Below are 22,769 nucleotides of genomic sequence, written 5' to 3'. Positions count from 1 at the left end.
AGTAGAGACTGAGAATCACCCTTCAATCATAATATGGCATGTATGTTTTGGGTGTCAGGGGCCTCTACATATGCATTTTAGGATCCATCGTAACAAACAGTCTCTCAGACCACAGTGCAATCAAGTTAGAACTCAGAATTCAAAAACTAACCCAGAATCGCACAGCTTCATGGAAACTGAACAACTTGCTCTTGAATGTTGACTGGATAAACAATGAAATCAAGGCAGAAATAAAGATGTTCTTCGAAACCAATGAGAATGAAGACACAACATACCAGAATCTCTGGGACACATTTAAAGCAGTATCTAGAGGAAAATATATAGCAATAAGTGCCCACTTGAGAAGCAAGGAGAGATCAAAAATTGACACCCTATCGTCAAAACTGAAAGAGCTAGAGGAGCAAGATCAAAAAAACTCAAAGTCTAGCAGAAGACAAGAAATAGCTAAGATCAGAGCAGAACTGAAGGAGATAGAGACACAAAAAGCCCTTCAAAAAATCAATAAATCCACGAGCTGGTTTTTTGAAAAGATCAACAAAATAGACAGACCACTAGCCAGATTAATAAAAAAGAAAAGAGAGAATAACCAAATTGATGCAATAAAAAACGATAAAGGGGATATCACCACAGATTCCACAGAAATTCAAACCATCATCAGAGATTATTACAAACAACTCTACGCACACAAACTAATAAACCTGGAAGAAATGAATAAATTCCTAGACACTTGCCTCCTGCCAAGGCTAAACCAGGAAGAAGCCGAAACCCTGAACAGACCCATAACAAGGTCTGAAGTTGAGGCAGCAATTAAGAGCTTACCACCCAAAAAAAGCCCAGGTCCAGATGGGTTCACAGCTGAATTCTACCAGACATACAAAGAGGAGCTGGTACCATTTCTTCTGAAACTATTCCAAACAATACAAAAAGAGGGAATTCTTCCCAAATCATTTTATGACACTAACATCATCCTGATTCCAAAACCCGGCAGAGACTCAACAAGAAAAGAAAACTTCAGGCCAATATCCATGATGAACATAGATGCAAAAATCTTCAACAAAATACTGACAAGCCGATTGCAACAGCACATAAAAAAGCTTATCCACCATGATCAAGTAGGCTTCATCCCAGGGATGCAAGGCTGGTTCAACATACGCAAGTCTATAAACGTAATTCACCACATAAACAGAACCAAAGACAAAAACCACATGATTATCTCAATTGATGCAGAGAAGGCCTTAGACAAAATTCAACAGCCCTTTATGCTAAAAACACTCAATAAGCTAGGTATCAATGGAACGTATCTCAAAATAATAAAAGCTATTTATAACAAACCAACAGCCAATATCATACTGAATGGGCAAAAACTGGAAGCAATCCCCTTGAAATGTGGCACCAGGCAAGGATGCCCGCTCTCACCACTGCTATTCAATATAGTATTAGAAGTTCTAGCCGGAGCAATCAGGCAAGAAAAAGAAATAAAGGGCATTCAAATAGGAAAGGAGGAAGTCAAATTGTCTCTATTTGCAGACGACATGATTGTATATCTAGAAGACCCCATCGTCTCAGCCCCAAACCTCCTGAAACTGATAAGCAAGTTCAGCCAAGTCTCAGGATACAAAATCAATGTGCAAAAATCACATGCATTCCTATACACCAATAACAGACTTAAAGAGAGCCAAATCAAGAATAAACTTCCATTCACAATTGCCACAAAGAGAATAAAATACCTAGGAATACAACTAACAAGGAATGTAAAGGACCTCTTCAAGGAGAACTACAAGCCACTGCTCAATGAAATAAGAGAGGACACAAACGGATGGAGAAACATTCCATGTTCATGGTTAGGAAGAATCAATATCATGAAAATGGCCATACTGCCCAAAGTAATTTACAGATTCAATGCTATCCCCATCAAGCTACCAATGACCTTCTTCACAGAACTGGAAAAAAACACCTTAAACTTCATATGGAACCAAAAGAGAGCCCGCATAGCCAAGTCAATTCTAAGCAAAAAGAACAAAGCGCGGGGCATCACACTACCTGACTTCAAACTATACTACAAGGCTACAGTAATCAAAACAGCATGGTACTGGCACCAAAACAGAGATGTAGACCAATGGAACAGAACAGAGGTCTCGGAGGCAACACAACATATCTACAACCATCTGATCTTTGACAAACCAGACAAAAACAAGCAATGGGGAAAGGATTCCCTGTTCAATAAATGGTGTTGGGAAAGCTGGCTAGCCATGTGCAGAAAGCAGAAACTGGACCCCTTCCTGACACCTTACACTAAAATTAACTCCAGATGGATTAAAGACTTAAACATAAGACCTAACACCATAAAAACCCTAGAAGAAAATCTAGGCAAAACCATTCAGGACATAGGTGTAGGCAAGGACTTCATGACTAAAACACCAAAAGCATTGGCAACAAAAGCCAAAATAGACAAATGGGACCTAATCAAACTCCACAGCTTCTGCACAGCAAAAGAAACAATGATTAGAGTGAATCGGCAACCAACAGAATGGGAAAAAATTTTTGCAGCTTACCCATGTGACAAAGGGCTGATATCCAAAATTTACAAAGAACTAAAACAGATTTACAAGAAAAAAACTAACAAGCCCATTCATAAGTGGGCAAAGGATATGAACAGACACTTTACAAAAGAAGACATACATGAGGCCAACAAACATATGAAAAAATGCTCATCATCACTGGTCATCAGAGAAATGCAAATCAAAACTACATTGAGATACCATCTCACGCCAGTTAGAATGGTGATCATTAAAAAATCTGGAGACAACAGATGCTGGAGAGGATGTGGAGAAATAGGAACACTTTTACACTGTTGGTGGGAGTGTAAATTAGTTCAACCATTGTGGAAGACAGTGTGGCGATTCCTCAAGGACATAGAAATAGAAATTCCATTTGACCCAGCAATCCCATTACTGGGTATATATCCAGAGGATTACAAATCGTTCTACTATAAGGACACGTGCACACGAATGTCATTGCAGCACTGTTTACAATAGCAAAGACCTGGAACCAACCCAAATGCCCATCGACGATAGACTGGATAGGGAAAATGTGGCACATATACGCCATGGAATATCATGCAGCCATCAAAAACGATGAATTTGTTTCCTTTGTAGGGACATGGATGAACCTGGAAACCATCATTCTCAGCAAACTGACAGAAGAGCAGAAGATCAAACACCGCATGTTCTCACTCATAGGCGAGTGTTGAACAATGAGAACACGTGGACACAGGGAGGAGAGCACTACACACTGGGGTCAGTTGGGGGGAAATAGGGGAGGGATGGTGGGGGGTGGGAGGCTGGGGAGAGATAGCAAGGGGAGAAATGCCAGATATAGGTGATGGGGAGGAAGGCAGCAAATCACACTGCCACGTGTGTACCTATGCAACAATTTTGCATGTTCTTCACATGTACCCCGAAACCTAAAATGCAATAAAATAAATAAATTGGAAAAAATAAATTAAAAAAAAAAAGTTAAATTCAAATTTAATTCACGAAGAAATATATGACCACTAAAATGTTCAGAACTATTGTTCTATGTTCTCCCTGTATGGTCTGGCTTATTCATGACAGTCTAAGTCATATCAGAGACAGAATCTTCAGTACCGATTACAACTAGAGTTATAATTAGTATAGTTAGTTAATATCAAGTATTTCCTTTGCCTCTAGTGTTACAAGACAGCATCTACATAATTCCAACAATGTACAACAAACACAGCTGAGTTACAATAAATAAAAGTATAAGAAAAAGGAACCGATTGTAACTAATTATAATAGTTACCTTATTGTTACTGTCTCAGAAGAAAATATATAAACCCTTTCCACTTCAAGGGCTTTTCTGATAACTATTTTGAAAAAATGGACAAGGGATAACAAAAATGACCAGTACTGGAAGTTGAAACACAGAGAAACACACAATGTTTGTATTGTGGGTAGAGGAGTCAGAGATGCCTCTAATATGTTCCTGCCCTACTGCTCATTAGGTCTGTATCTATGGGCAAGGTACTTCCTCTAAGTTTTAATTCAATCATGGTATCTACCTTATAAAAACTGTGAAAACTCAGTGAAATAATGCTAGTAGTTGTGTGCTATTCCATGTACTCAAGAAAGCAGCTATTGTTCTTATTACCTCTATATTGATATGCTAGTTCTGTCTGTCTATTATTATTCTTACAGCATAGCTTGCCACACTCTGCTCTTTTCTCTATTCCCCTCATCTAAGAAAGTCTATTTCTCTTCCCATAAGCAATGCACATACATATAAATATATGTAGTGGACTTGAAGTGTCCTGGAATCTTAGTGGATAATTAGCAATTTGGGAGATCTTTAAACTGGTGACACTATCTCAATAGCCCTTTGCCCAACCCAAGATATTTCCTGCTAAGAGTATTGGAATTATAGTGCTGATAGGGATTTATCAATAGATACATAACACAAAGCAAAAGAGAACATGTTCACCATTCTTGACAAACTTCATAGATGTCTTGAGCCGAGCGATACTAATATCCAGTTGTCCAACAAATGTCCGGTATCTTCCACAATCACAGACAGTACCTTTTAAATGATGAAAACTGTAAACTCATTGAAGTACATGCAGACCAGTGTAACGGAACATTTGCTCTCCTTCCAATACTCACTATCTTTTTCCAGTCTGGTTCTATATATCTGTGAATGGCTGTACTTTAAACCGTTTATTTAAAATAGGGTTTCCAATTTCCATTATTTATAGAATTTCAGAAAATATCTTTGTAAATGTTTTGAATGAGCTATAAGATAATTCTAAACCAGATTTTTAAAAGAAGAATACATATGACAAACCACTGCATGCACATTTTGGACCATTTGGCATCTTCGTTGAACACAGAATGTGTCTGCCCAATCTCAGAATAAAATTTTTACAGCTTCCTTAAAATGTATTTCCTGCCAGTGCTCTCTTGTGTTATTGCATTATTCACTAGATCACACAGGTTTACCAAGACAGAAGAAACTTTTCACAATTGCATCAAATGTTAATTCTAATTACCTATTTAAAATATAGCTGCAAGGACAAAGTTTAAATCATATAAACAGATCCAGCTGACATTTTTAAAAGCTAGTTGCCTAGTATGTAGATTAACTATGGTTTCATTTTATTATTTGTTGATTTTTGAGATGGAGTCTTGCTCTGTCACCCAGGCTGGAGTGCAGTGGTACAATCTCAACTCACTGTAATCTCTGCCTCCCGGGTTCAAGCAATTCTCCTGCCTCAGCTTCCTCAGTACCTGAGACTACAGGTACCCATCACCACATGCAGCTAATTGTTGTATTTTTAGTAGAGACAGGATTTCACCCTATTGGCCAGCTGATTAACTATGATTTTAATGTGTCTTTTATTCTTCTTTGCAAACCCACCTTTTCAACAACCTGCAAGTATTGCTGTGACACAGAGGGAATTACAAGGAAACGTGTAAAATTCAAATGATTCCTTTTTTCCATTTAATAGCTGTTACACATAAACATTTCAATTTTTTTTCTTCAGTTGCTTGAAAAGTAAAAATAATTTTATTAGCCAAAGGAAAATGTCTATGGCCTTATTTATCCATATTCATATGAAATATAAAGAATGTCAAACAGTTCTTAGAATTGTCTTCACCATAGCCCTGTGGATAGAAACAATTGAAATTACCAAAGAGCAATCTATTTTCTTTCCCTGCATAAAGCACTGGGAATAAAGCTCCAGGAGAATACCCCCAGATGATAAAAACATATTCTGTAACCAGGGGCCTATATCAGATGAGGTTGCCGCTGCACTGTGATGGCCAGTATCTGGTCGAGATACGAGTGAAAGGCAAGGCATGGCATGCTTATGCAAGGCCTACTGCCAGAGTTTCCTCTTGGCCCAGAAGAATTAGGCTACTTCCTGATACACTGGGCTTTATTCTCACAGGAAGCATGGCAGAGATGAAAGTGCCACCATCCCCTTCCCCAGGGCTTGGAAAGTCCCTAGCAGGGAGAGAGGAAAGTCCCCTTCTTCCTTTTCTTCTAGTCCAAGCTAAATAAGGTTAAGCATCCTAAAAGGACTCTTGCTTTTCATTTAAAATATATTTGTTTTTGACATGAATAAATTTGGAATGATGTTAGAAATCAAAGAACATTGAGCACATCATACCTGCTTTGCCTTTTTTCCCATGTTTTCCAAGCAAACCTTTTTCTCCTTTGTCACCTGAATAAAAACAATAGCAACCAAAATAAAATAAAATTAAAATAAAGGAAGGAAGGAAGGGAGGGAGGTGGGAAGGGAGGGAGGGAGGTGGGAAGGGAGGGAGGGAGAGAGGGAGGGAGGAAGGGAAGAGAGAAAGGAGGGAGGGAGGAAACAAGGGAGAGAGGAAAGGAGAGAGGGAGGCAAGCAGGCAGGGAGGGAGGGAGGGAGGAAAGAAGAAAGGAAGGAAGAAGAAAGGAAGGAAGGAAGGAAAAAGGGAGGGAGGGAGGGAAGGAGGAAGGAAGGAAGGGGTGAATTATTTCACATCTAGAGTCAAAGCAGTTTTAAATTTTATTTGCCATATCTATAACTAATATCTCTACTATCTCTTGGTTTTTGTAAATAATAAAAATTTCAATTGGCTGCACAGGCACAACTAATTAAATGAGTCATAATTTATTTAGATTGAAAGCAGAATTCCAGCAGAGTTTGCAAGGAGCATTTGAATTTGTGTAACCTAACCTACTAACATTTTAAAAAAATAATGTGGCCTGAACAAGGCTAATACAATTCTCAGCATGTTTTCAATTTTAAAAATACCATTGTTTTGTGAATCTTGATCAATTTGCTAGCACACTGCAGTGTTTTTGTATTTATTATGCCCCAAGTTACTCCAGGTGACTTTGCCCTTGAATTTATAAAAGAATACATGTATTGTGCTTTTTCAATTTAATTAGACAAATATTTACTATTTACTACTCTATGAAAGACGAAAGGCTGGGTACTTTGAAAGGATACACAGAGACACAGATTCAATCTATGACTTCAAGGAGTTTACAAGTTTTAGAAGTGAAGTGATGTATGCAAATACTAATAATATAAAGTCATGTCAAATATATTATACTGAAATAATAATCTTGGTAGTTTCCCTCTCTGCACTTCTTTATATGTAACCATTTTCTCACTCACAGGCATCCACAAAGTAATTCTCAGAGAAGCAGGATTTTTAAAGCAGAGAGAAAGAATAAAACATGTTAACTTTTTTTTCAACTTCAGAATAAGCTCTTGAAGCGCACATCAGATACAATAATTGAAAGCAAAAGCTTTTGATTTTCAGGAAGAAATGTTTGGCTGAGGTTCTTCAGAATCAAAAGGGAAGACCCAGACAGAAGTAAAATAGAGTTTATGCTTCAATGGTGTTCTGGAAAAAAGAATAAGAAAGAACTAATGAAGGATGGATACAGGATGAAGGTTGCCTAGGCTAGGTGTATGAGGCTTACCCTCACAGGAACGTGGTGTGGTCAGGGAATTGGTTATATGGCCAAAGGGGACAATGCAAAAGGGAATGGAGTTGGCATTAAGGTTCTGCCAAGCCTCATCCTTCATCAGCAACAGAGAAAAAGCGAAAGCCACTCTAAAATCTACAGGGGGTCCCATGTTGCGTGCACTGGGGACACCCATTGGCTTTTCTCAACATTGTCTGATGTGTACTTTTCTTTAAAATTCCCTTACATAGTTACTTTTGATCATTCAGAAGAAGGCATGCCCGCTGAGCCTCCAAGGATTTGCTGAGCCTTTCTAAACTGAGCCATGTGGACACTTTTCTTTAGGGTTGATGCCAGACATTCATGTGCTACCCAAACAAAAGTTGGGGGTCCTAGAAGACCAGAATACAGTTTACATGTGCAGGAGGAAGGCTTGGAACTTGTGCTTGGATGAAAGGAGACAATGGTGAAATCTATGATAATAGAACCTGATACATATTGTGAGAGAGACAGAGACATCGAACAGAGAGATAACATATTCCGAGAGGAAGGCAGAAGAGATGGTGCTTCAAGTGGAATGGTAAAGGAAGACTTAGCATTTGAGCCTGGCTATGAAAAGCTTCAGCAACTGAATGAAGGTGAGTGCAAGGTCAGGCTCAAGGCACAGCAGAGAATATAACTGGGAAAAAGACATGAATATGGGCCGAGCACCCTGCTCAGTAATATCAATCTGCTCACCTCTTAGTTACCCCCTGCAAATTCCTTATTTCTCTTATACATAAGTTGGAAAAATAAGAATAGAGTTTAAGAATACAGTAATGGAAGAAAGGGAACATATATTTTACTAAGTACCAATCAATCACCAAGTATTATTCTGGATACCTTACACATACTATCACATTAAATCATATGAACTAAGTGTTATCATTATCTTTATTTTACAACTTGAAGAAGTTGAGGATTAGAGAGGCAAAATAACTTTCTCAAGGACATCTAGCCATTAAATGGCAGTGCTGGTGTTCCAACCCAGCCCTTTCTGACTCCCCTTTCATGGTGCTTCTGAATGAGTTAACCAATGGTTTAATGAAGAAGAGCAAGGTGTTTGAAAAATATTATCAAAAGTTGCAAAGAATAGCAGTCCTCATCACCCTTAAAAACATTATGCACTTAAAAGATGGTATGACTATGGGTTTAATGTTTTGATTTTTAAAAATATTATATTTTCTTTGCATAGGAATCTCTTAATTCAACGTAGATGGAACATTGATTCCAATTATGCTACAAACCAAGTTCTGGGATAAGCTTTATAACAGACATAAAAGAAGTATAAATCGAGTGCTTTGGGAAAATGATGGTCTTTTAAGGAAAGCAAAACACACACAAGAGAACAAGGAGATGAGACACTATCATGTACTAACAGAGTGAAGTAAATGAAAAGCCTGGTAGGAATTCAGAAAAAGAAAAATGATGGTGTGGATCAGGGTAGAGAAGGCTTCACTGAAGCAGTAGGCCTTAGTTAGAACTTAGTAATATAGGAAACAATTTCTTGAATTGGCATGTGGCCTTTTTTTCTGAGAAGATGTAAACTCTGTAACTATTCTCCAGTATTTTGACATGAATACTTTTCATTTCATAACAAATGGGAACAGCAAAGCAGTGTGGTGCAATAAAAGATCAGGAAAGCTCCCCCAAAACCAGGGTTTGAATCCTGGGTTTGCCACTTACTGACAACACATGGAGAGGTTAATGAATTTCTCCAAGCCTCCTTTTCTTTATTTTAAAAGTAGAAATAATTAGTACCTAAAATTATGAGATCATTAAGGAGAATATAATTAGGTATAGTAATATTTTCTTATGATGGGATTAGCATTTGGCTTGACTCACAGAGAATGCTCAACCAATGTCAGCTTCTGTGTTCTGAATCTGAGTTATGGTAAAGGAAGGCATGCCAAGCACTTAGCTGGCTTATGGAGGATTTGAGCCTAGAATATCTATTTCCCCAAAACTAATTACGATTTAAAGTCATCCACAAAAACTGATTTTGGCCCACGAGTGGGAACGTGTCTATAATGACTGTCTGAAAGTTAAAGAATTAGAGGTCACATTCAAACAAATAAACAAAAAAATTATAATGCTTTCAGTGTAAATGGATTATTGACCTTAAATAAAAACATTTTTTTGCTATGAGATGGAATTTACCTATACTAAATCATTATTACTTCTTACTTCTAAAATGAAATATTGACATCCAGAAAGCTACCCTATCCATGCAAGTGACAACATTAAGGTCAGCCTATAAAGTTGAGGTGAATCTGAGTCAGTAAAAAATTTAGAAAGGCAATCACCAAAATGAGGACAATAAATTTCGAAGTACAGATTAAAAATGAAATTAATCCAAGTGAGCTGGAACATTGCATCTCCATGTTTTAAAAAATTCCAGGACATGCGCATAACTCTGATGGCATATCTCTGGAGGAGAAGAAAATCTTGGTAGCCAATGGAAGAAAATGATATTAAGGAAAAGTGGTATTCATAGGAATAAGGAGCAGTAAAGTGAGACATATTATAGGAAATAATGTTTTATTATGCAGTTTTTCATGCTTAATGCAACAAACATCCAGAAAGTGTCTACAATATACAATAGGCATTAAGATAAAATGATTAAACACTAGGATCCTGACAGAGCTTATATTTATTTAAACAAACAAACCCAGTGAAGCTTTCTTTCATTTGTTCTCCCAAGAAGTTCATAGTCTATAAGGGGAAACAGATAAGCTAATCAGCAATGACAGTGAGTATAGTGATAAAGGTATGCATTAGGTGCTATGTATTGAGCCTTGAAGAAGGGATAGGCATGAAGGAAATGAGGTTAGCTAACCCTATCATTTCCAGACTGTTACTTTTTCAGCGTTTCTGGGAGTTCATCCACTTTGGGGCTCAGGTAATCATACTAAAATCTCTTGGGCCGGGCGCGGTGGCTCACGCCTGTAATCCCAGCACTTTGGGAGGCCGAGGCAGGTGGATCATGAGGTCAAGAGATGGAGACCATCCTGGTCAACATGGTGAAACCCCGTCTCTACTAAAAATACAAAAAAAATCAGCTGGGCATGGTGGCGTGTGCCTGTAATCCCAGCTACTCAGGAGGCTGAGGCAGGAGAATTGCCTGAACCCAGGAGGCGGAGGTTGTGGTGAGCCGAGATCGCGCCATTGCACTCCAGCCTGGGTAACAAGAGTGAAACTCCATCTCAAAAAAAAAAAAAACAAAAAAAAAAAAAACACAACTCTTGAGGCTTTCTTGTCTTCATCATCTACTATGCTCCCAGGTTACTTAGTCTTCTTTTATTCAAGGGTTAAGATTAGCTCCAATTCTTCTAGATAAAATCTCATCCAGACTGGACACATCTAAACCTAGGGAAGTGCAAAATCTAGAATGACCATTGAAAAACAAAGTTCTTCAATTCTGAACTTATTTATGGCAGTGATTTTCCCTCTCCTACCACTTCTGCTATCTCCACAGAGCAATATGAGCAATACATGAGATCTTAATCACATTTAACATGGCTGCGTCTCAGAAATGTTGAAGTCCCACATCCCACTTTCCGGCTATACCTTTCTGTCTCTTTAACCAGTGGTTTAATGAAGTTGATACAGATAGGGACAGATCCATGATGCATTTTATCTGAAGCTATACAATTTGGAGGGCCTTCTTTAAAAAATACAAACCTAAAAATGGGAAAGTAGTTGTAAAAATGAATTAACTATCATAAGAAATTTTTAAAAATCACTAAATTTTAAAAGTATACAGATGGAACATTAGAAAATTCACTAAAAATTATAACATTTTAATCAATGAATGAATTATTGTGCCTTGAAAATTCTTTTTTTATAATTATTAGCTATGTATGTTTGTCTGCATTCATATTGCTGCTTTATCTGTCCACAAATTTCTAATATCGTTTTTAAGGGATGACAGAGGGATAATGTAGTCATATAATAATATTTTCCTCAGCACAGTTAACCAAAACTTATTTTTATCAAACTTTGCTTACTGAAAAAAAAAAAAAAACACCACAAAGAAAAGTTTGCCAACACAAAGATTCAGTCTGATGACTTTTTACAGAATAAAATACCTGTGTAACCAATACCAAGATTGAGCCCTCAAGAAGCCACTCTTGTGTCATCTACAGATTATTACATTCCTCCTTTCTAAAGATCACCATACTGACTTAGGACTGTGTTATAAGTTTTCATAGTATAAGTTTTTCATGTTATTGAACTTTCTGTAAATAGAACCATTTGGCATATAGATGTTTTTTCTGTATGGAATATTTTTTCCAACACTATGTCCATATATTCATTCATGTTTTGCATATTAAAATAGTATATAGATTTTTTTTCTGTATGGAATATTTTTCCAAATACTATGTCCATATATTCATTCATGTTTTGCATATTAAAATAGTATATTTATTTCCATGGTATAGTGAAGCAGCGTATGGGAGTTTCAGTTGTTTGACATCCTTGCCAACCACTAGATTTTGTCAATCATTTTTATTTTAGCCATTTTGGTTAGTATGCAGTGCTATCAGAGTTTAGTCAAGTTTGCATCACCCTGATGAGGTTGACACTTTTTAATACATTTGTTGGTAATTTGAATATCTTCTTTTTTTAAATAACTATTCTTTTGATCTTTTTAATTCTTTTGGGTTTATCAGTTATTTTTCTTACTGATTTGTATAATCTCCTTATATGTTTTACATATAAGTCCTTTATTGACTACAAAGGTATCACATAACCAATTCTGTGGTTTCCTTTTTTGTGCTCTGAGAAGTATCTCTTAATGAATAGAAGTTCTTCATTTTACTTTATTATTGTTTTTTGAGTTGGAGTCTCATTCTGTCACCCAGGCTGGAGTACAGTGGTGTGATCTTAACTCACTGCAACCTCCGCCTCCCTGGTTCAAGCAATTTTCCCACCTCAGCCTCCCAGGTAGCTGGGATTACAGGTACATGCCACCACACCCAGATAATTTTTGTATTTTTCGTGTAGATAGGATTTTTGCCATGCTAGCTAGACTGGTCTCAAAGTCTTGACCTCAGGTGATCTGTCTGCTTCAGCTTCCCAAAATGCTGGGATAACAGGCATAAGCCACTGCTCCCAGCCAGAAGTTCTTTATTTTGATAGACTCTAACCTGATAGTTTTGCTTACATGGTTGGTCCTTTTCATATGTTTTTCTTACATGGTTAGTCCTTTTCATATGTTTAAAAAGTTGTTGCCTATCCTAGGATCAAAAATATAGACTTCTATATTAACTTCCAGAGGCATTATTGCCTTACCTTTCAAATTTAGGTCTATCAGATTTGGGTTTACCACCAAATTTAGATCTATAAACCATTGATTTTAGGTACAGTGTTAAGTATGGGATCGAGCTTATTATTTTTATACATGAATAGCCAATAACTCAGTGCTATATATTGATTAGGTTGTGACTTCCATTAAAAACTAGTGTCAGCTTTGTATAAATCAAGTTTGTTAGTCTGTTTCTGAACTCTTACTTTCTACTAATTAATTTGTCTGTCTCTGCATGAAATTATACTATTCTAATGGTTTAGTTTCCTAATAAATGTATAAATTCAGTAATTTAAGTCTTTTACCTTTGTTTTTATTTTTCATTTTTTCAAGACTGTCTTGGGTATTCTTGGTCATTTTCATTTACACATATATTTTGAATTGGCTTATCAATTTCTAAAAGGACACTTCTGGGACTTTTTGATGGAATCTCACTCTGTTGCCCAGGGTGTAATGCAGTAGCAGGATCTCGGCTCACTGCAACCTCTGCCTCCCAGGTTCAAGCGATTTTTTCACCTTAGCCTCCTGAGTAGCTGGGATTATAGGCACACACCAACATGCCTGGCTAATTTTTGTACTTTTAGTAGAGATGGGGTTTTACCATGTGGGCCAGGCTGGTCTCAAAATCCTGCCCTCAGGTGATCCATCCACCTTGGCTTCCCAAAGTGCTGGAATTATAGGCATAAGTCACTGTGCCTGGCCCACTTCTGGGATTTTGATTGAGGTAGCATTGAGTCTATAGACCAATTTGAGAGAGAACTGGCATATTAACAATATTGAGTCTTATAACCCATTAATATAGTTTTACCTTCATTTCTTAGATATTCTTTAATTTTTTTTCATTGTTATTATGTGGAGTTTATTGTGGAGGGCTTGTAACTCTTACTGGATTTATTTTTACATATTTACTTATTTTTAACACTATTATAAATGGTCTTTTATTTTCATTTTTGAATTGTTTCTATGTAGAAACAAAATTAGTTTTTGAATGTCAAGGCATCTAAAAAACTTATCAATACTAATAGATTATCTGTAGATTCTTTTGTACTTTCTGAGTAGGCAATCATGTTTTCCACAAATAATGATGCTCATATTCCTTTATTTTCAATTATTATGATTTTTATTTATTTTTCCATTTTTGCTCTGGCTAGGACCTCACACATAATGTTGATTAGAATTGCTGATAGAGGGCTGCACTAATTTCATTCCCAGTCTCAGGAGATAAGTGTTCAGTATTTCATTACGAAGTATAATTTTTAAGTAGAGTTTTGTTGTTGTTGGTATTCCTTTTCAGATTATGTTTCCTTCTATTTCTAATTTGCTAACAGTTTTTAAAAACATGAATAGGTATAGGTCTAATTTACGTGTTTTCTGGAGTGGAGTTTCTGGAGTTCTAACTGGGAATACGGGGGCATTTTCCTGGGCCACTCCTCTTTGGCAGGCCTTAAATGTCAATCCACTTTGAGCAACTTTGTGCTCAAGCCTCTTAGCCTCTCAGGGCTACCCCACTTATGAACTGGTGAATGGCCTGGGAAGATGGTATTACAGAATGCATAGCTGACCTTAGTATGATTCCCTCCTCCTCCACATCAAGGCACCTAAAGTTCTGTTCATTTTGGTTGCACTGTTATACCTTCAAATATGAATTTAATTTTTTTTATTTGGACCCAGCTAGTCATGCTTAGCAGAAGGATTAACATAAGGTAGGCAAATCCCTCGTGGCCTGTAGCAGAAGTCTGAATTTTGTCTTTATTAGTAGTAGTGTCAGATTTTTCTTTCACCTTTATAATTTGTTATTGGTAATATACTTAATAATATTATCAATTTTGGGACTATCTCTCTATAAAGTAGTTTTCATATATAAGCTGTTAGATTTGGAAACATTTTTTTCCACAGACTAGCTCTGGCCCTGTATATTTTGAACATTGCTTCTTTTCCACAACCCACACATTTCGTGTGCTGGATGCCCCAGGACACAGTGACATGATCATCTGACCTCTGGCTCAGCATTTTTGCATCCTGGCCTTGGACAGAGCTGCACAGTAAGTGGTAGGAGTATTCTTGTTAGCTATTTCTACATGGAATTGCTGGCAATGAGTATACATGGGAGTCAGGTCAAACTACATAAAGATATCTCATTAGCGCCAAGCTAAATGGTTCTTCCTCAAGCTCCTCTTAGCTAGCTCCCAAAATTCTTGTATCCATTTCAAAGCTGCCTAGTACAAGAAGGATGATGAGGGGAATAGGAGCAGAAAGAGAGAGAAGTCTTAATGTGTGCTTTCTCAAGGGGGTGGTATCACTCAGGATGCACAGTTTTTAGGGGGTGGAATTGTACTCATTTAAAAATATATAAAGCACAAACATATAGAGAATACATAAACAAATATATCACTCATGGGTGGTATTAAAAATTCATGGGGAGGGCAATTAGAAAAGAAGTATGTCTAAAAAGCTTTTTTGGGGAGTCGTAACTTTAAAAATGTTAAGAAGCACTATTTTAATCATTTGAGGTGAATCTGTCTTACTTTACAAACTTTTTTGAGGTGTATGGCCATGTGAACCCATTGCTCAGGCTTTTATTGGCATCTTCGGAAGGACTGAAGCAAATGAGGACTCCTCATGGTAAACCCATCACAAACACAAACTGCAGCAGGACTTCTGAACCACGAGAAGCTCACCTTGCTATTCCCCAGCTTGAGGATTTCAATCGCAGGGAAAAATACAATATAAGATAAAAACACCCATAGCAATTTTTCTTCAGTGGCACTACCCTTCATGCCTGTCACCAAATGCAGGCTGAAGGGAATTTCTCAAATGAGTGAGCTGGAGAGTGGAGAAAGAGGGAGTACTGAACCACAGGATGAGAAGAGAGGGACTACAGCCTAAGCTCAGACTGTAGTCTGTCAACTTGCCTGAAAAGACGTACCGCTGGACAAGTGAGGCACATGCTTACTTACACAGCTGCTCAAGCATTTATGACAAGACGGAGGGTATATCAAGGCCGCAGAAATTTTGTTACACATGGCACTGAGCTTCCCCTAATCTTTTTTGTACAAGCATCTCTTGCATCTCTCTCTAGTGCCTTTTGCCTGTTTCCATGTTACTATTCTTCAAGACCTAGGTCTGTTCTTTCACATATTAGTCTTGCCTTATTCTCCAATATGGGTCCTGGAGTAGTCAGACTATTCAGTATTATAATTTGTTTTTTTTTTTTTTCTTTGAGATGGAGTCTCACTCTACCTCCCAGGCTGGGGTGCAGTGGCATGATCTTGGCTAGTGCAACCTCCGCCTCCCAGGTTCAAGCGATTCTCGTACCTTAGCCTCCCGAGTAGCTGAAATTACAGTTGTGTACCACCACACTCAGTTAATTTTGTATTTTTAGTAGAGGTAGGGTTTTGCCATGTTGGCCAGGCTGGTCTCAAACTCCTGAGCTCTGGTTATCCACCTGTCTTGGCCCCCCAAAGTGCTGGGATTACAGGGATGAGCTACTGCGCCCAACCTCTATTTTTTTTTTTTTTCTTCCTGAATAGTCTTTGAATCTCTTGCAATAAAATTTTATTTTCATTCAGTTTTATATCTCTGAACTAAGAAAAACAATATTTGCTTAAATTACTGAACATCAGAAGCAATTAGAACTTGCCACCACATTGTGGGGCTTTGTGAGAGGAGGATAAGGAGGGAATGCTTAGACAATCCAGAGGAGAGTATCTCTGTTTTCTAATATTCAGGCTTTGGTGATGTATAAGATCGGGACATGACTGAAGTCAAATGGGTATCCACATACATGCTTCAAGTTTCTATCCTGTTAATATATCAGAGTCACAGAATTTTTGGTTATTCCACTCAGATTAAAAAATAAAATTTTACAGTCTTCTGCCTACTTTGTATTTTATGAATAATCATGTATCAATAATTTGTAGCCAACCAGTAGATCCCAGGAGATAATTCAATATAAAGACTGTCAGACCTTTATGTTTGATTCTGTTTCTGAAATCTTGTTTCATTTTGTTCTAAATACTTTTCTTTTCTTTTTTTTTTTTGATCTGTGAGTTACATTGCTTATATATGGAAGAAAGAGCCAAACTATAAAGACCAAGAGAATGCGTATTTTAAAAGAAGAAAAAGGAGATATTTTCATGATATAAAATCTTAAAACAATTAAAGGTATCCTCAATTTGCTTTATTTATTATTTATTTTAGAGACAGGGTCTTACTCTGTCACCCAGGCTGGAATGCAGTGGTGTGATCACGGCTCACTGCAGACCCCAACTTCTGGGCTCAGATGATTCTCACACCTCAGCTTCCTACATAGCTGGGACTATAGGTGTGTGCCACCATGCCCAGCTAATTAATAAAGAAATTTATTTTTATAGGTACTGGGTCTTGCTGTGTTCTCCAGGCTGGTTTTGAATTCCTGGCTTCAAGGTATCATCCCACCTTGGTTTCCCAGTGTTGGGATTATGGGTGTGAGCCACTGCCTCAATTTGCTTTGAATTGCTACTGGAGAACAGTAAGATGCAACTTACCCTTCTTGCCAATGGGTCCAGTCTTGCCAATATTGCCCTGATCTCCTATATCACCCCGTTCTCCTTTAATTCCTGAAAAGCAAGCATGTCATCTTTTTATCATAAGGTTTTATCTTCCCTTCAAATGTGGCTGACGTGATATTCACTTGAAAGAAATATCAAAAAGTGTATTCTACCTGTGATATGTAATATGTAGCCCATGCTATATTATCTATTTTAACAGAGTTATAATGTATGTATTAAAATTAAAATGTGAGAGTATGAATATATACTATGGACATGATGATATTAAAATACTTGCTGATGTAGTATTTCTAGAATGACTATGGCAGTGGATGTTTAAAAGAAAGGTTAGAGAAGGGCCGGGTGAAAGTATTCTTGACCCGATTCTGGTTTCGTTCTCCTCAAGCTCCATTTTGTTTTCCTTCTGGAATTCTGTTTCTTCTCTCTTTTAAAACAAGATTTGACAATCGTGCCACTTAAAAACAGGGCAGAGAACATGCAGTCATAAAACCTAATGATCAAAGAAGCATCAGACATGGTCCTGCTGAATTTTCATCCAAAAAACTGTGGTCAGGAATCACTGAGTTCTTCTAACATTATTTCTTTTTATAAAAATCTAAAAAAATTTGCCAATTAAAAATCTTTATTTTATAAGAATGTTTTTGTAATTGACATACGTTTATAAACAGGGTTAAGTCAGCATTTTCCAAATTGAGATCTCACAGGTCTGTGAGTCTCTCTTCCTTTTCAATTATTCAAGATTTTAAAATAAGTGGTCTAGGGGAGTCCTGTTGCAGCAGTGGGTGAGAAATATTTCAAGTGTTCAGAAGGTGCACACATACCCATCATAAACCAGAAGTTATATTTTGGTGAGGCTGATGCCCGGCTTTGTGAGTGAAGACACTTCCTAATTACCTCTGTGTTACTCTCTTCATCTTTGATCCCGCTCCTCCCATACTCCCACCATTTTTCCACTGTGTTATTCTTTTGTGTTAAAAAAGGAGAGAATTAAAGAAATAAAGAGATCTTGGGGAAAGGTGAGTAGGTCAATCAATCAGGTAGCTCTTTTTCTTTTTATCTTCCTCCTTAAGCTCTATGCCAGCTAAAAAAATACTGCTTAGCATTGGCTTCAGAAGGAAGACACAACTGCGAACATAGCTCTATAGCTCATCGTTTCTTAAATATTCTCAAAGACTGCTTTTCCCTGGGGCTCCCAGTGTACCACCCCAGCCAGTCCTAAGAACGCAACTTGAGAAACTTGTCAGTCTTGTTGACAGGTAATCTCAGAGGGGCACTCAGATGGCGACTTAATTCATGTGTGAAATATATTTCAGGCATCACTGGGGCAGAGGGCATTTTGAAAGCTGTTAATTTCCAGGGCAAGAGCCAGGAGAGAGAGAGAAGAGCAATTATGATATTAACATGTCAGTTTCATATCATTTTAGTTACCTTTTGGCCCCATGGGTCCCACTTTTCCATGTGTTCCCTCTTCTCCTGGATCTCCTTTTTCACCATCATCTCCTTTTGAAACAGAAAATGAAAGTGAAGCATACCAAATAGTAATATGAGCACATTCTCCCAGGGTAAGGTGGACATGGTTACAATCCTTCCGTCAGCTCAGCACCTGCCTCACAACCCGGCTAGGAGTGTGGACGTGTATGTTCCCATGGACTTGACACTCAGGTGAAAGGAAGAAATTTCCAGTATATTTTATGTTTTACTTTTCTCCACATTCAACTGTATGTGTGAAGAAGTATTTTTGTTGCTGAATTGAGATGTTTGGCCTGACAAATCTTTATTTTTGTTGTAGAATCCAGCAAATTCTGGATGGACAATAGACATAAAATGTATATATACACATACACACACATGCATAACTTATTACTCTCTGACTGCATGCTTGGGAACCCGAAAATTGTAGGCATGACCTAGGAAGCTAGGAATGGGGAAGCCGCAAAGCAGTTTTCTGTGAGTAGCAGCTCTCTTAATCATAGGCAAGTGTAGCTCCAGACCTTGAAGAATTAAGGATTGAATGAATGGTTTAACGAACAATGCCCAGACTGAAAATCAGGAGTCTTGGATTTTAATACCATGTTAGTCACTGATGGGTTGAACAAATCTTCAATTGGCCGGTTTATCGACTCTGGACTAGTGCAGATTTGACTGAAGCCTCAGTTCCACCACTTACTATCTGGAGAAATCTGAGTGCAAAACTTCCCTCTCTGTCTTGCTTTTCTCTCCAGCAAATTGATCTAATAATACCTACTGGAGTGGGCTTTTAAGAAGTTCAAATGAGACAATAGACACAGAACGCCTGAGATACAATCAGTGCTCAGCAATGACGGTTGTTTTTTTTCTTTCCTTTATGCTTCCTTTCCTAAATGTGGGGATAAAATCTGCTCTCCACACCTCACTAAGTTGATTTAGGATGAACAAGGTGAGCATGTAAATGTGCTTTGAAAACAAAGTGCACAACACACACTATATTCTGACCAGATACCTGCATTATCACTACAGCAATCTCAGGGCGTGAAAGAGCCCTGTCCATCAGCAGAGGAGAGGAGAAACAAAACCTTCTAAAGACAAAAATTGAAGTTCTTGGGATTAGACGATTTGAGTGAGAGAAAGTTGTGATGTTAATTCACTTAAGCACTACCAGAAATTTTTTCTTTTTATTTTTTCTGAGTGCAGAATGTTGAAATTTTAAATGAAAGCAGGCATAATATATGGAAGAGTTGGATTTCCAGGTGTGATATTGATCAAACATTGGAATACTTTACAAGGGAAGCTATAGATGCTTCCTAGGATGGCCAAATAGAATGCACAGGTGATATCTGTGTTCAGACCAGAGAGGAGAATTGGGTGAACTAGATGGATGACTTCCTTCCTTCCTGCCTGCCTTCCTGCCTTTCCCTCCTTCCTTCCCTCCCTTTCTTCCTTCCTTTTCTCTCCTCCCTCCCATCCTTCCCTCCTTCTTTCCTTTCCTTCCTTCCCCTCCCTCCCTCCCTTCTACCCTCCTCCCTGCCTTCTTGCCTTCCTGCTTTTCCCACCCTCCCTCCCTCCCTTCCTCCCTTCCTTTCCTTCTTTCCCTCCTTCCTTCCTTCCCTCACTCCTTCCTTCCTTCTTTCCTTCCTTCCCTCCTTCCTTCGTTTCCTTCCTTCCTTCCCTCCCTCCTTCCTTCCTTCTTTCCTTCCTTCCTTTCCTCCCTCCTTCCTTCCTTTCCCTCCCTTCCTCCCTTCCTTCCCTTCCTCCCTTTCTTTTCTTCTCTCTTTCTCTCAGTGTCTTTCTCTGTCATCCAGACTGGAGTGCAGTGATATGAACACAGCTTATTACAGCCTCAACCTGCTGGACTCAAGTGATCCTCCTGTAGATGGCATTTTTCTAGCTAAAGTTAACGGCGAGTGTCTATTGAGCAATTATGTCTGCCAAGCACAAGCTAAGAACTTGATATATAGTCATTATATCAATTCTAGGAGATGGAAACTTATTGCTCCATTTTATGAATGAAAAAAAAAATGAAACTATGTGGTTGTTTGCCTGTTGTCATAGAGCTTGTTAGGAGTCAAATGAGGATTCAACAACATATATGTTTCTATCCCTCTAGATTCCTTGTGATATACAGCTGTCCCTTTTGGCCTAGGTTCTGTGACTCTTAGCAGACGGTGAATTTTACAGAACTTGGCACTCTGCCAAATTTTTCATGGAGAAAAGGGGAACTGCAGAAAAAATGATAGTTTCTTTTTCCTTTTAAACAAGAAAGATAGTGGGAGGAAAAAAAAAACCCAGCTTATTACTTAATGACTTTATTCACAGGAAACGTATCCTTGGGGACAGGGTAGCATAACTGAGACACCACTTTGCCATTCACTGAGGGACTCTGGGAAGTCTTTTAACTTTTCTGAGCCTTTTTTCATGTATTCATAGAATAGACAAAAATCACACTTTTTTTTTTCCAGAGGATTTTTAGCAAGGGTAAAGCTAGAAAAGTATTTTCCTTCAGGAAGCCCTTTCTAACACTCCCAGACTGGGCTAAATTCTCCTTCTAATTATCCTTATTGCCTAAAAATATCACTTTATACCAAATGTATCAGTATATCTCCACTTATTTCATACCTCTCCCTGTGACCGAAAGCATTGTGGGATTATAAGTGACTTATTCTGGCAGCTCCAGAATTTAGGACGGTGCCCGGCTCTGGCGTTTAATAAATGTAGTTGAACTGAGTATACTTTGTGTGAACCATAAGACATTCTACAAATATAATAATAGTGTTTATCGAATACTCTGTGCCAAAAATGTTCTTAGCCCTTGACATGCAATCTATCATTTGATCCCCACAGCAAACTTTGAGATGGATACTATCCTTCGCTCCATTTTACAGAAGAGGAAATGGGGTCACAGAGAGGTTAAGTAACATCCAGGGTCACATAGCTCATAAGTGGTAAACCCAGGATTCCAACCAGGGGCATTTGTCTTCCAAGCTCATGTTCCAAACAAGCTGGATGATTTAGAACAAATTCCTGCCTTAGCATTTCTGGGTCTTAGATTGCTTTTCTGTACAATGGGACTAATGATGCATGTCCTGCTCCTGAAAAGGCAAGATCAAAAACAAGCATGTATGTGAAGGCCTTTGAGAATCAGAAAGCCACGCAGATGTGAATTATTGGTGACATTATTCTTTCTCCCCTTCCTTCTTCCCCTTCTATAAGCTTTCCCATTCGTTTTAAAGCAAGTGTCTAACTGGAGGCAGCTGGGTGAGTGACTTAGTCATCTACTGCTCCCTGGTGGTTCTGATGGAGATCTTGAGGGTGAAATAAAATTAGTTATTATTCTTTGATCCATGTGACTGCATCCCAGCCTGGTGGTCAAGCAGGCTGTTGGCAGAAATGAAATAAACAAGTTGTGCCCTTGCCTTCAGTGTGGGTCCTGGGTTGTTTGATCTTGGCAACTTGCTTTAGTGAAAACTGAAGGAAGATGTAAAATCAAGCTTGTGATGGGGCTCACCTCCTGAATTTACTATATAACAGCTCTTTAATCTTATACTAAATAATTTATACTTATATTTTAATGCAATAGATAATTTAATTTAATAATTTAATTTTAATAGTTTTATTAAGTAATTTGTCAAATTATTTGATAAATTATTTAAACTTACATTAAATCTTATGCTAAATAATTAACCTTCCTGCTTTAGTTTCCTACCCTGGAAAGTGGGGATGATGACCCTTTTCTCACGGAGTTACCTAAAGATTAAGTAAGATTATGGATGGTAAAATTCATCAAAGAGCCGCTAGCATGGAATGTGCTCTCATTGATCCATAAATATTGCATGCATAGAGAGCATTTTTTCCTTTCATTTTCTTGGTATCCACTCCCTGTGCTTCAGGTAACAGCTCCACAGTTTTCT

At 37.9% G+C, this 22,769-nt stretch overlaps 1 protein-coding gene across 2 annotated transcripts in view; it reads right to left on the bottom strand.

Moving 5' to 3' along the window:
* COLEC10 (collectin subfamily member 10) overlaps positions 1–22,769 on the bottom strand; it is a 44,481-nt gene that overhangs the window by 5,113 nt on the left and 16,599 nt on the right. For both annotated transcript variants that reach the window (XM_032252512.1, XM_032252519.1), the window contains exons 2-5: positions 18,814–18,885; positions 17,362–17,433; positions 6,191–6,244; positions 4,501–4,596 (exon numbers count right to left, since the gene is read on the bottom strand). In XM_032252512.1, the coding sequence (XP_032108403.1) occupies positions 4,501–4,596; positions 6,191–6,244; positions 17,362–17,433; positions 18,814–18,885 (294 nt within the window). The remainder of the gene's footprint in view (positions 1–4,500; positions 4,597–6,190; positions 6,245–17,361; positions 17,434–18,813; positions 18,886–22,769) is intronic.

Source organism: Sapajus apella, unplaced genomic scaffold (genome assembly GCF_009761245.1).
Source record: "Sapajus apella isolate SASKATOON/1434 unplaced genomic scaffold, GSC_monkey_1.0 scaffold3, whole genome shotgun sequence".
NCBI classification, from domain to species: Eukaryota; Metazoa; Chordata; class Mammalia; order Primates; family Cebidae; genus Sapajus; species Sapajus apella.
Note: the sequence above shows the minus strand (reverse complement) of the source record. Positions and strands in the feature narration are given on the sequence as shown.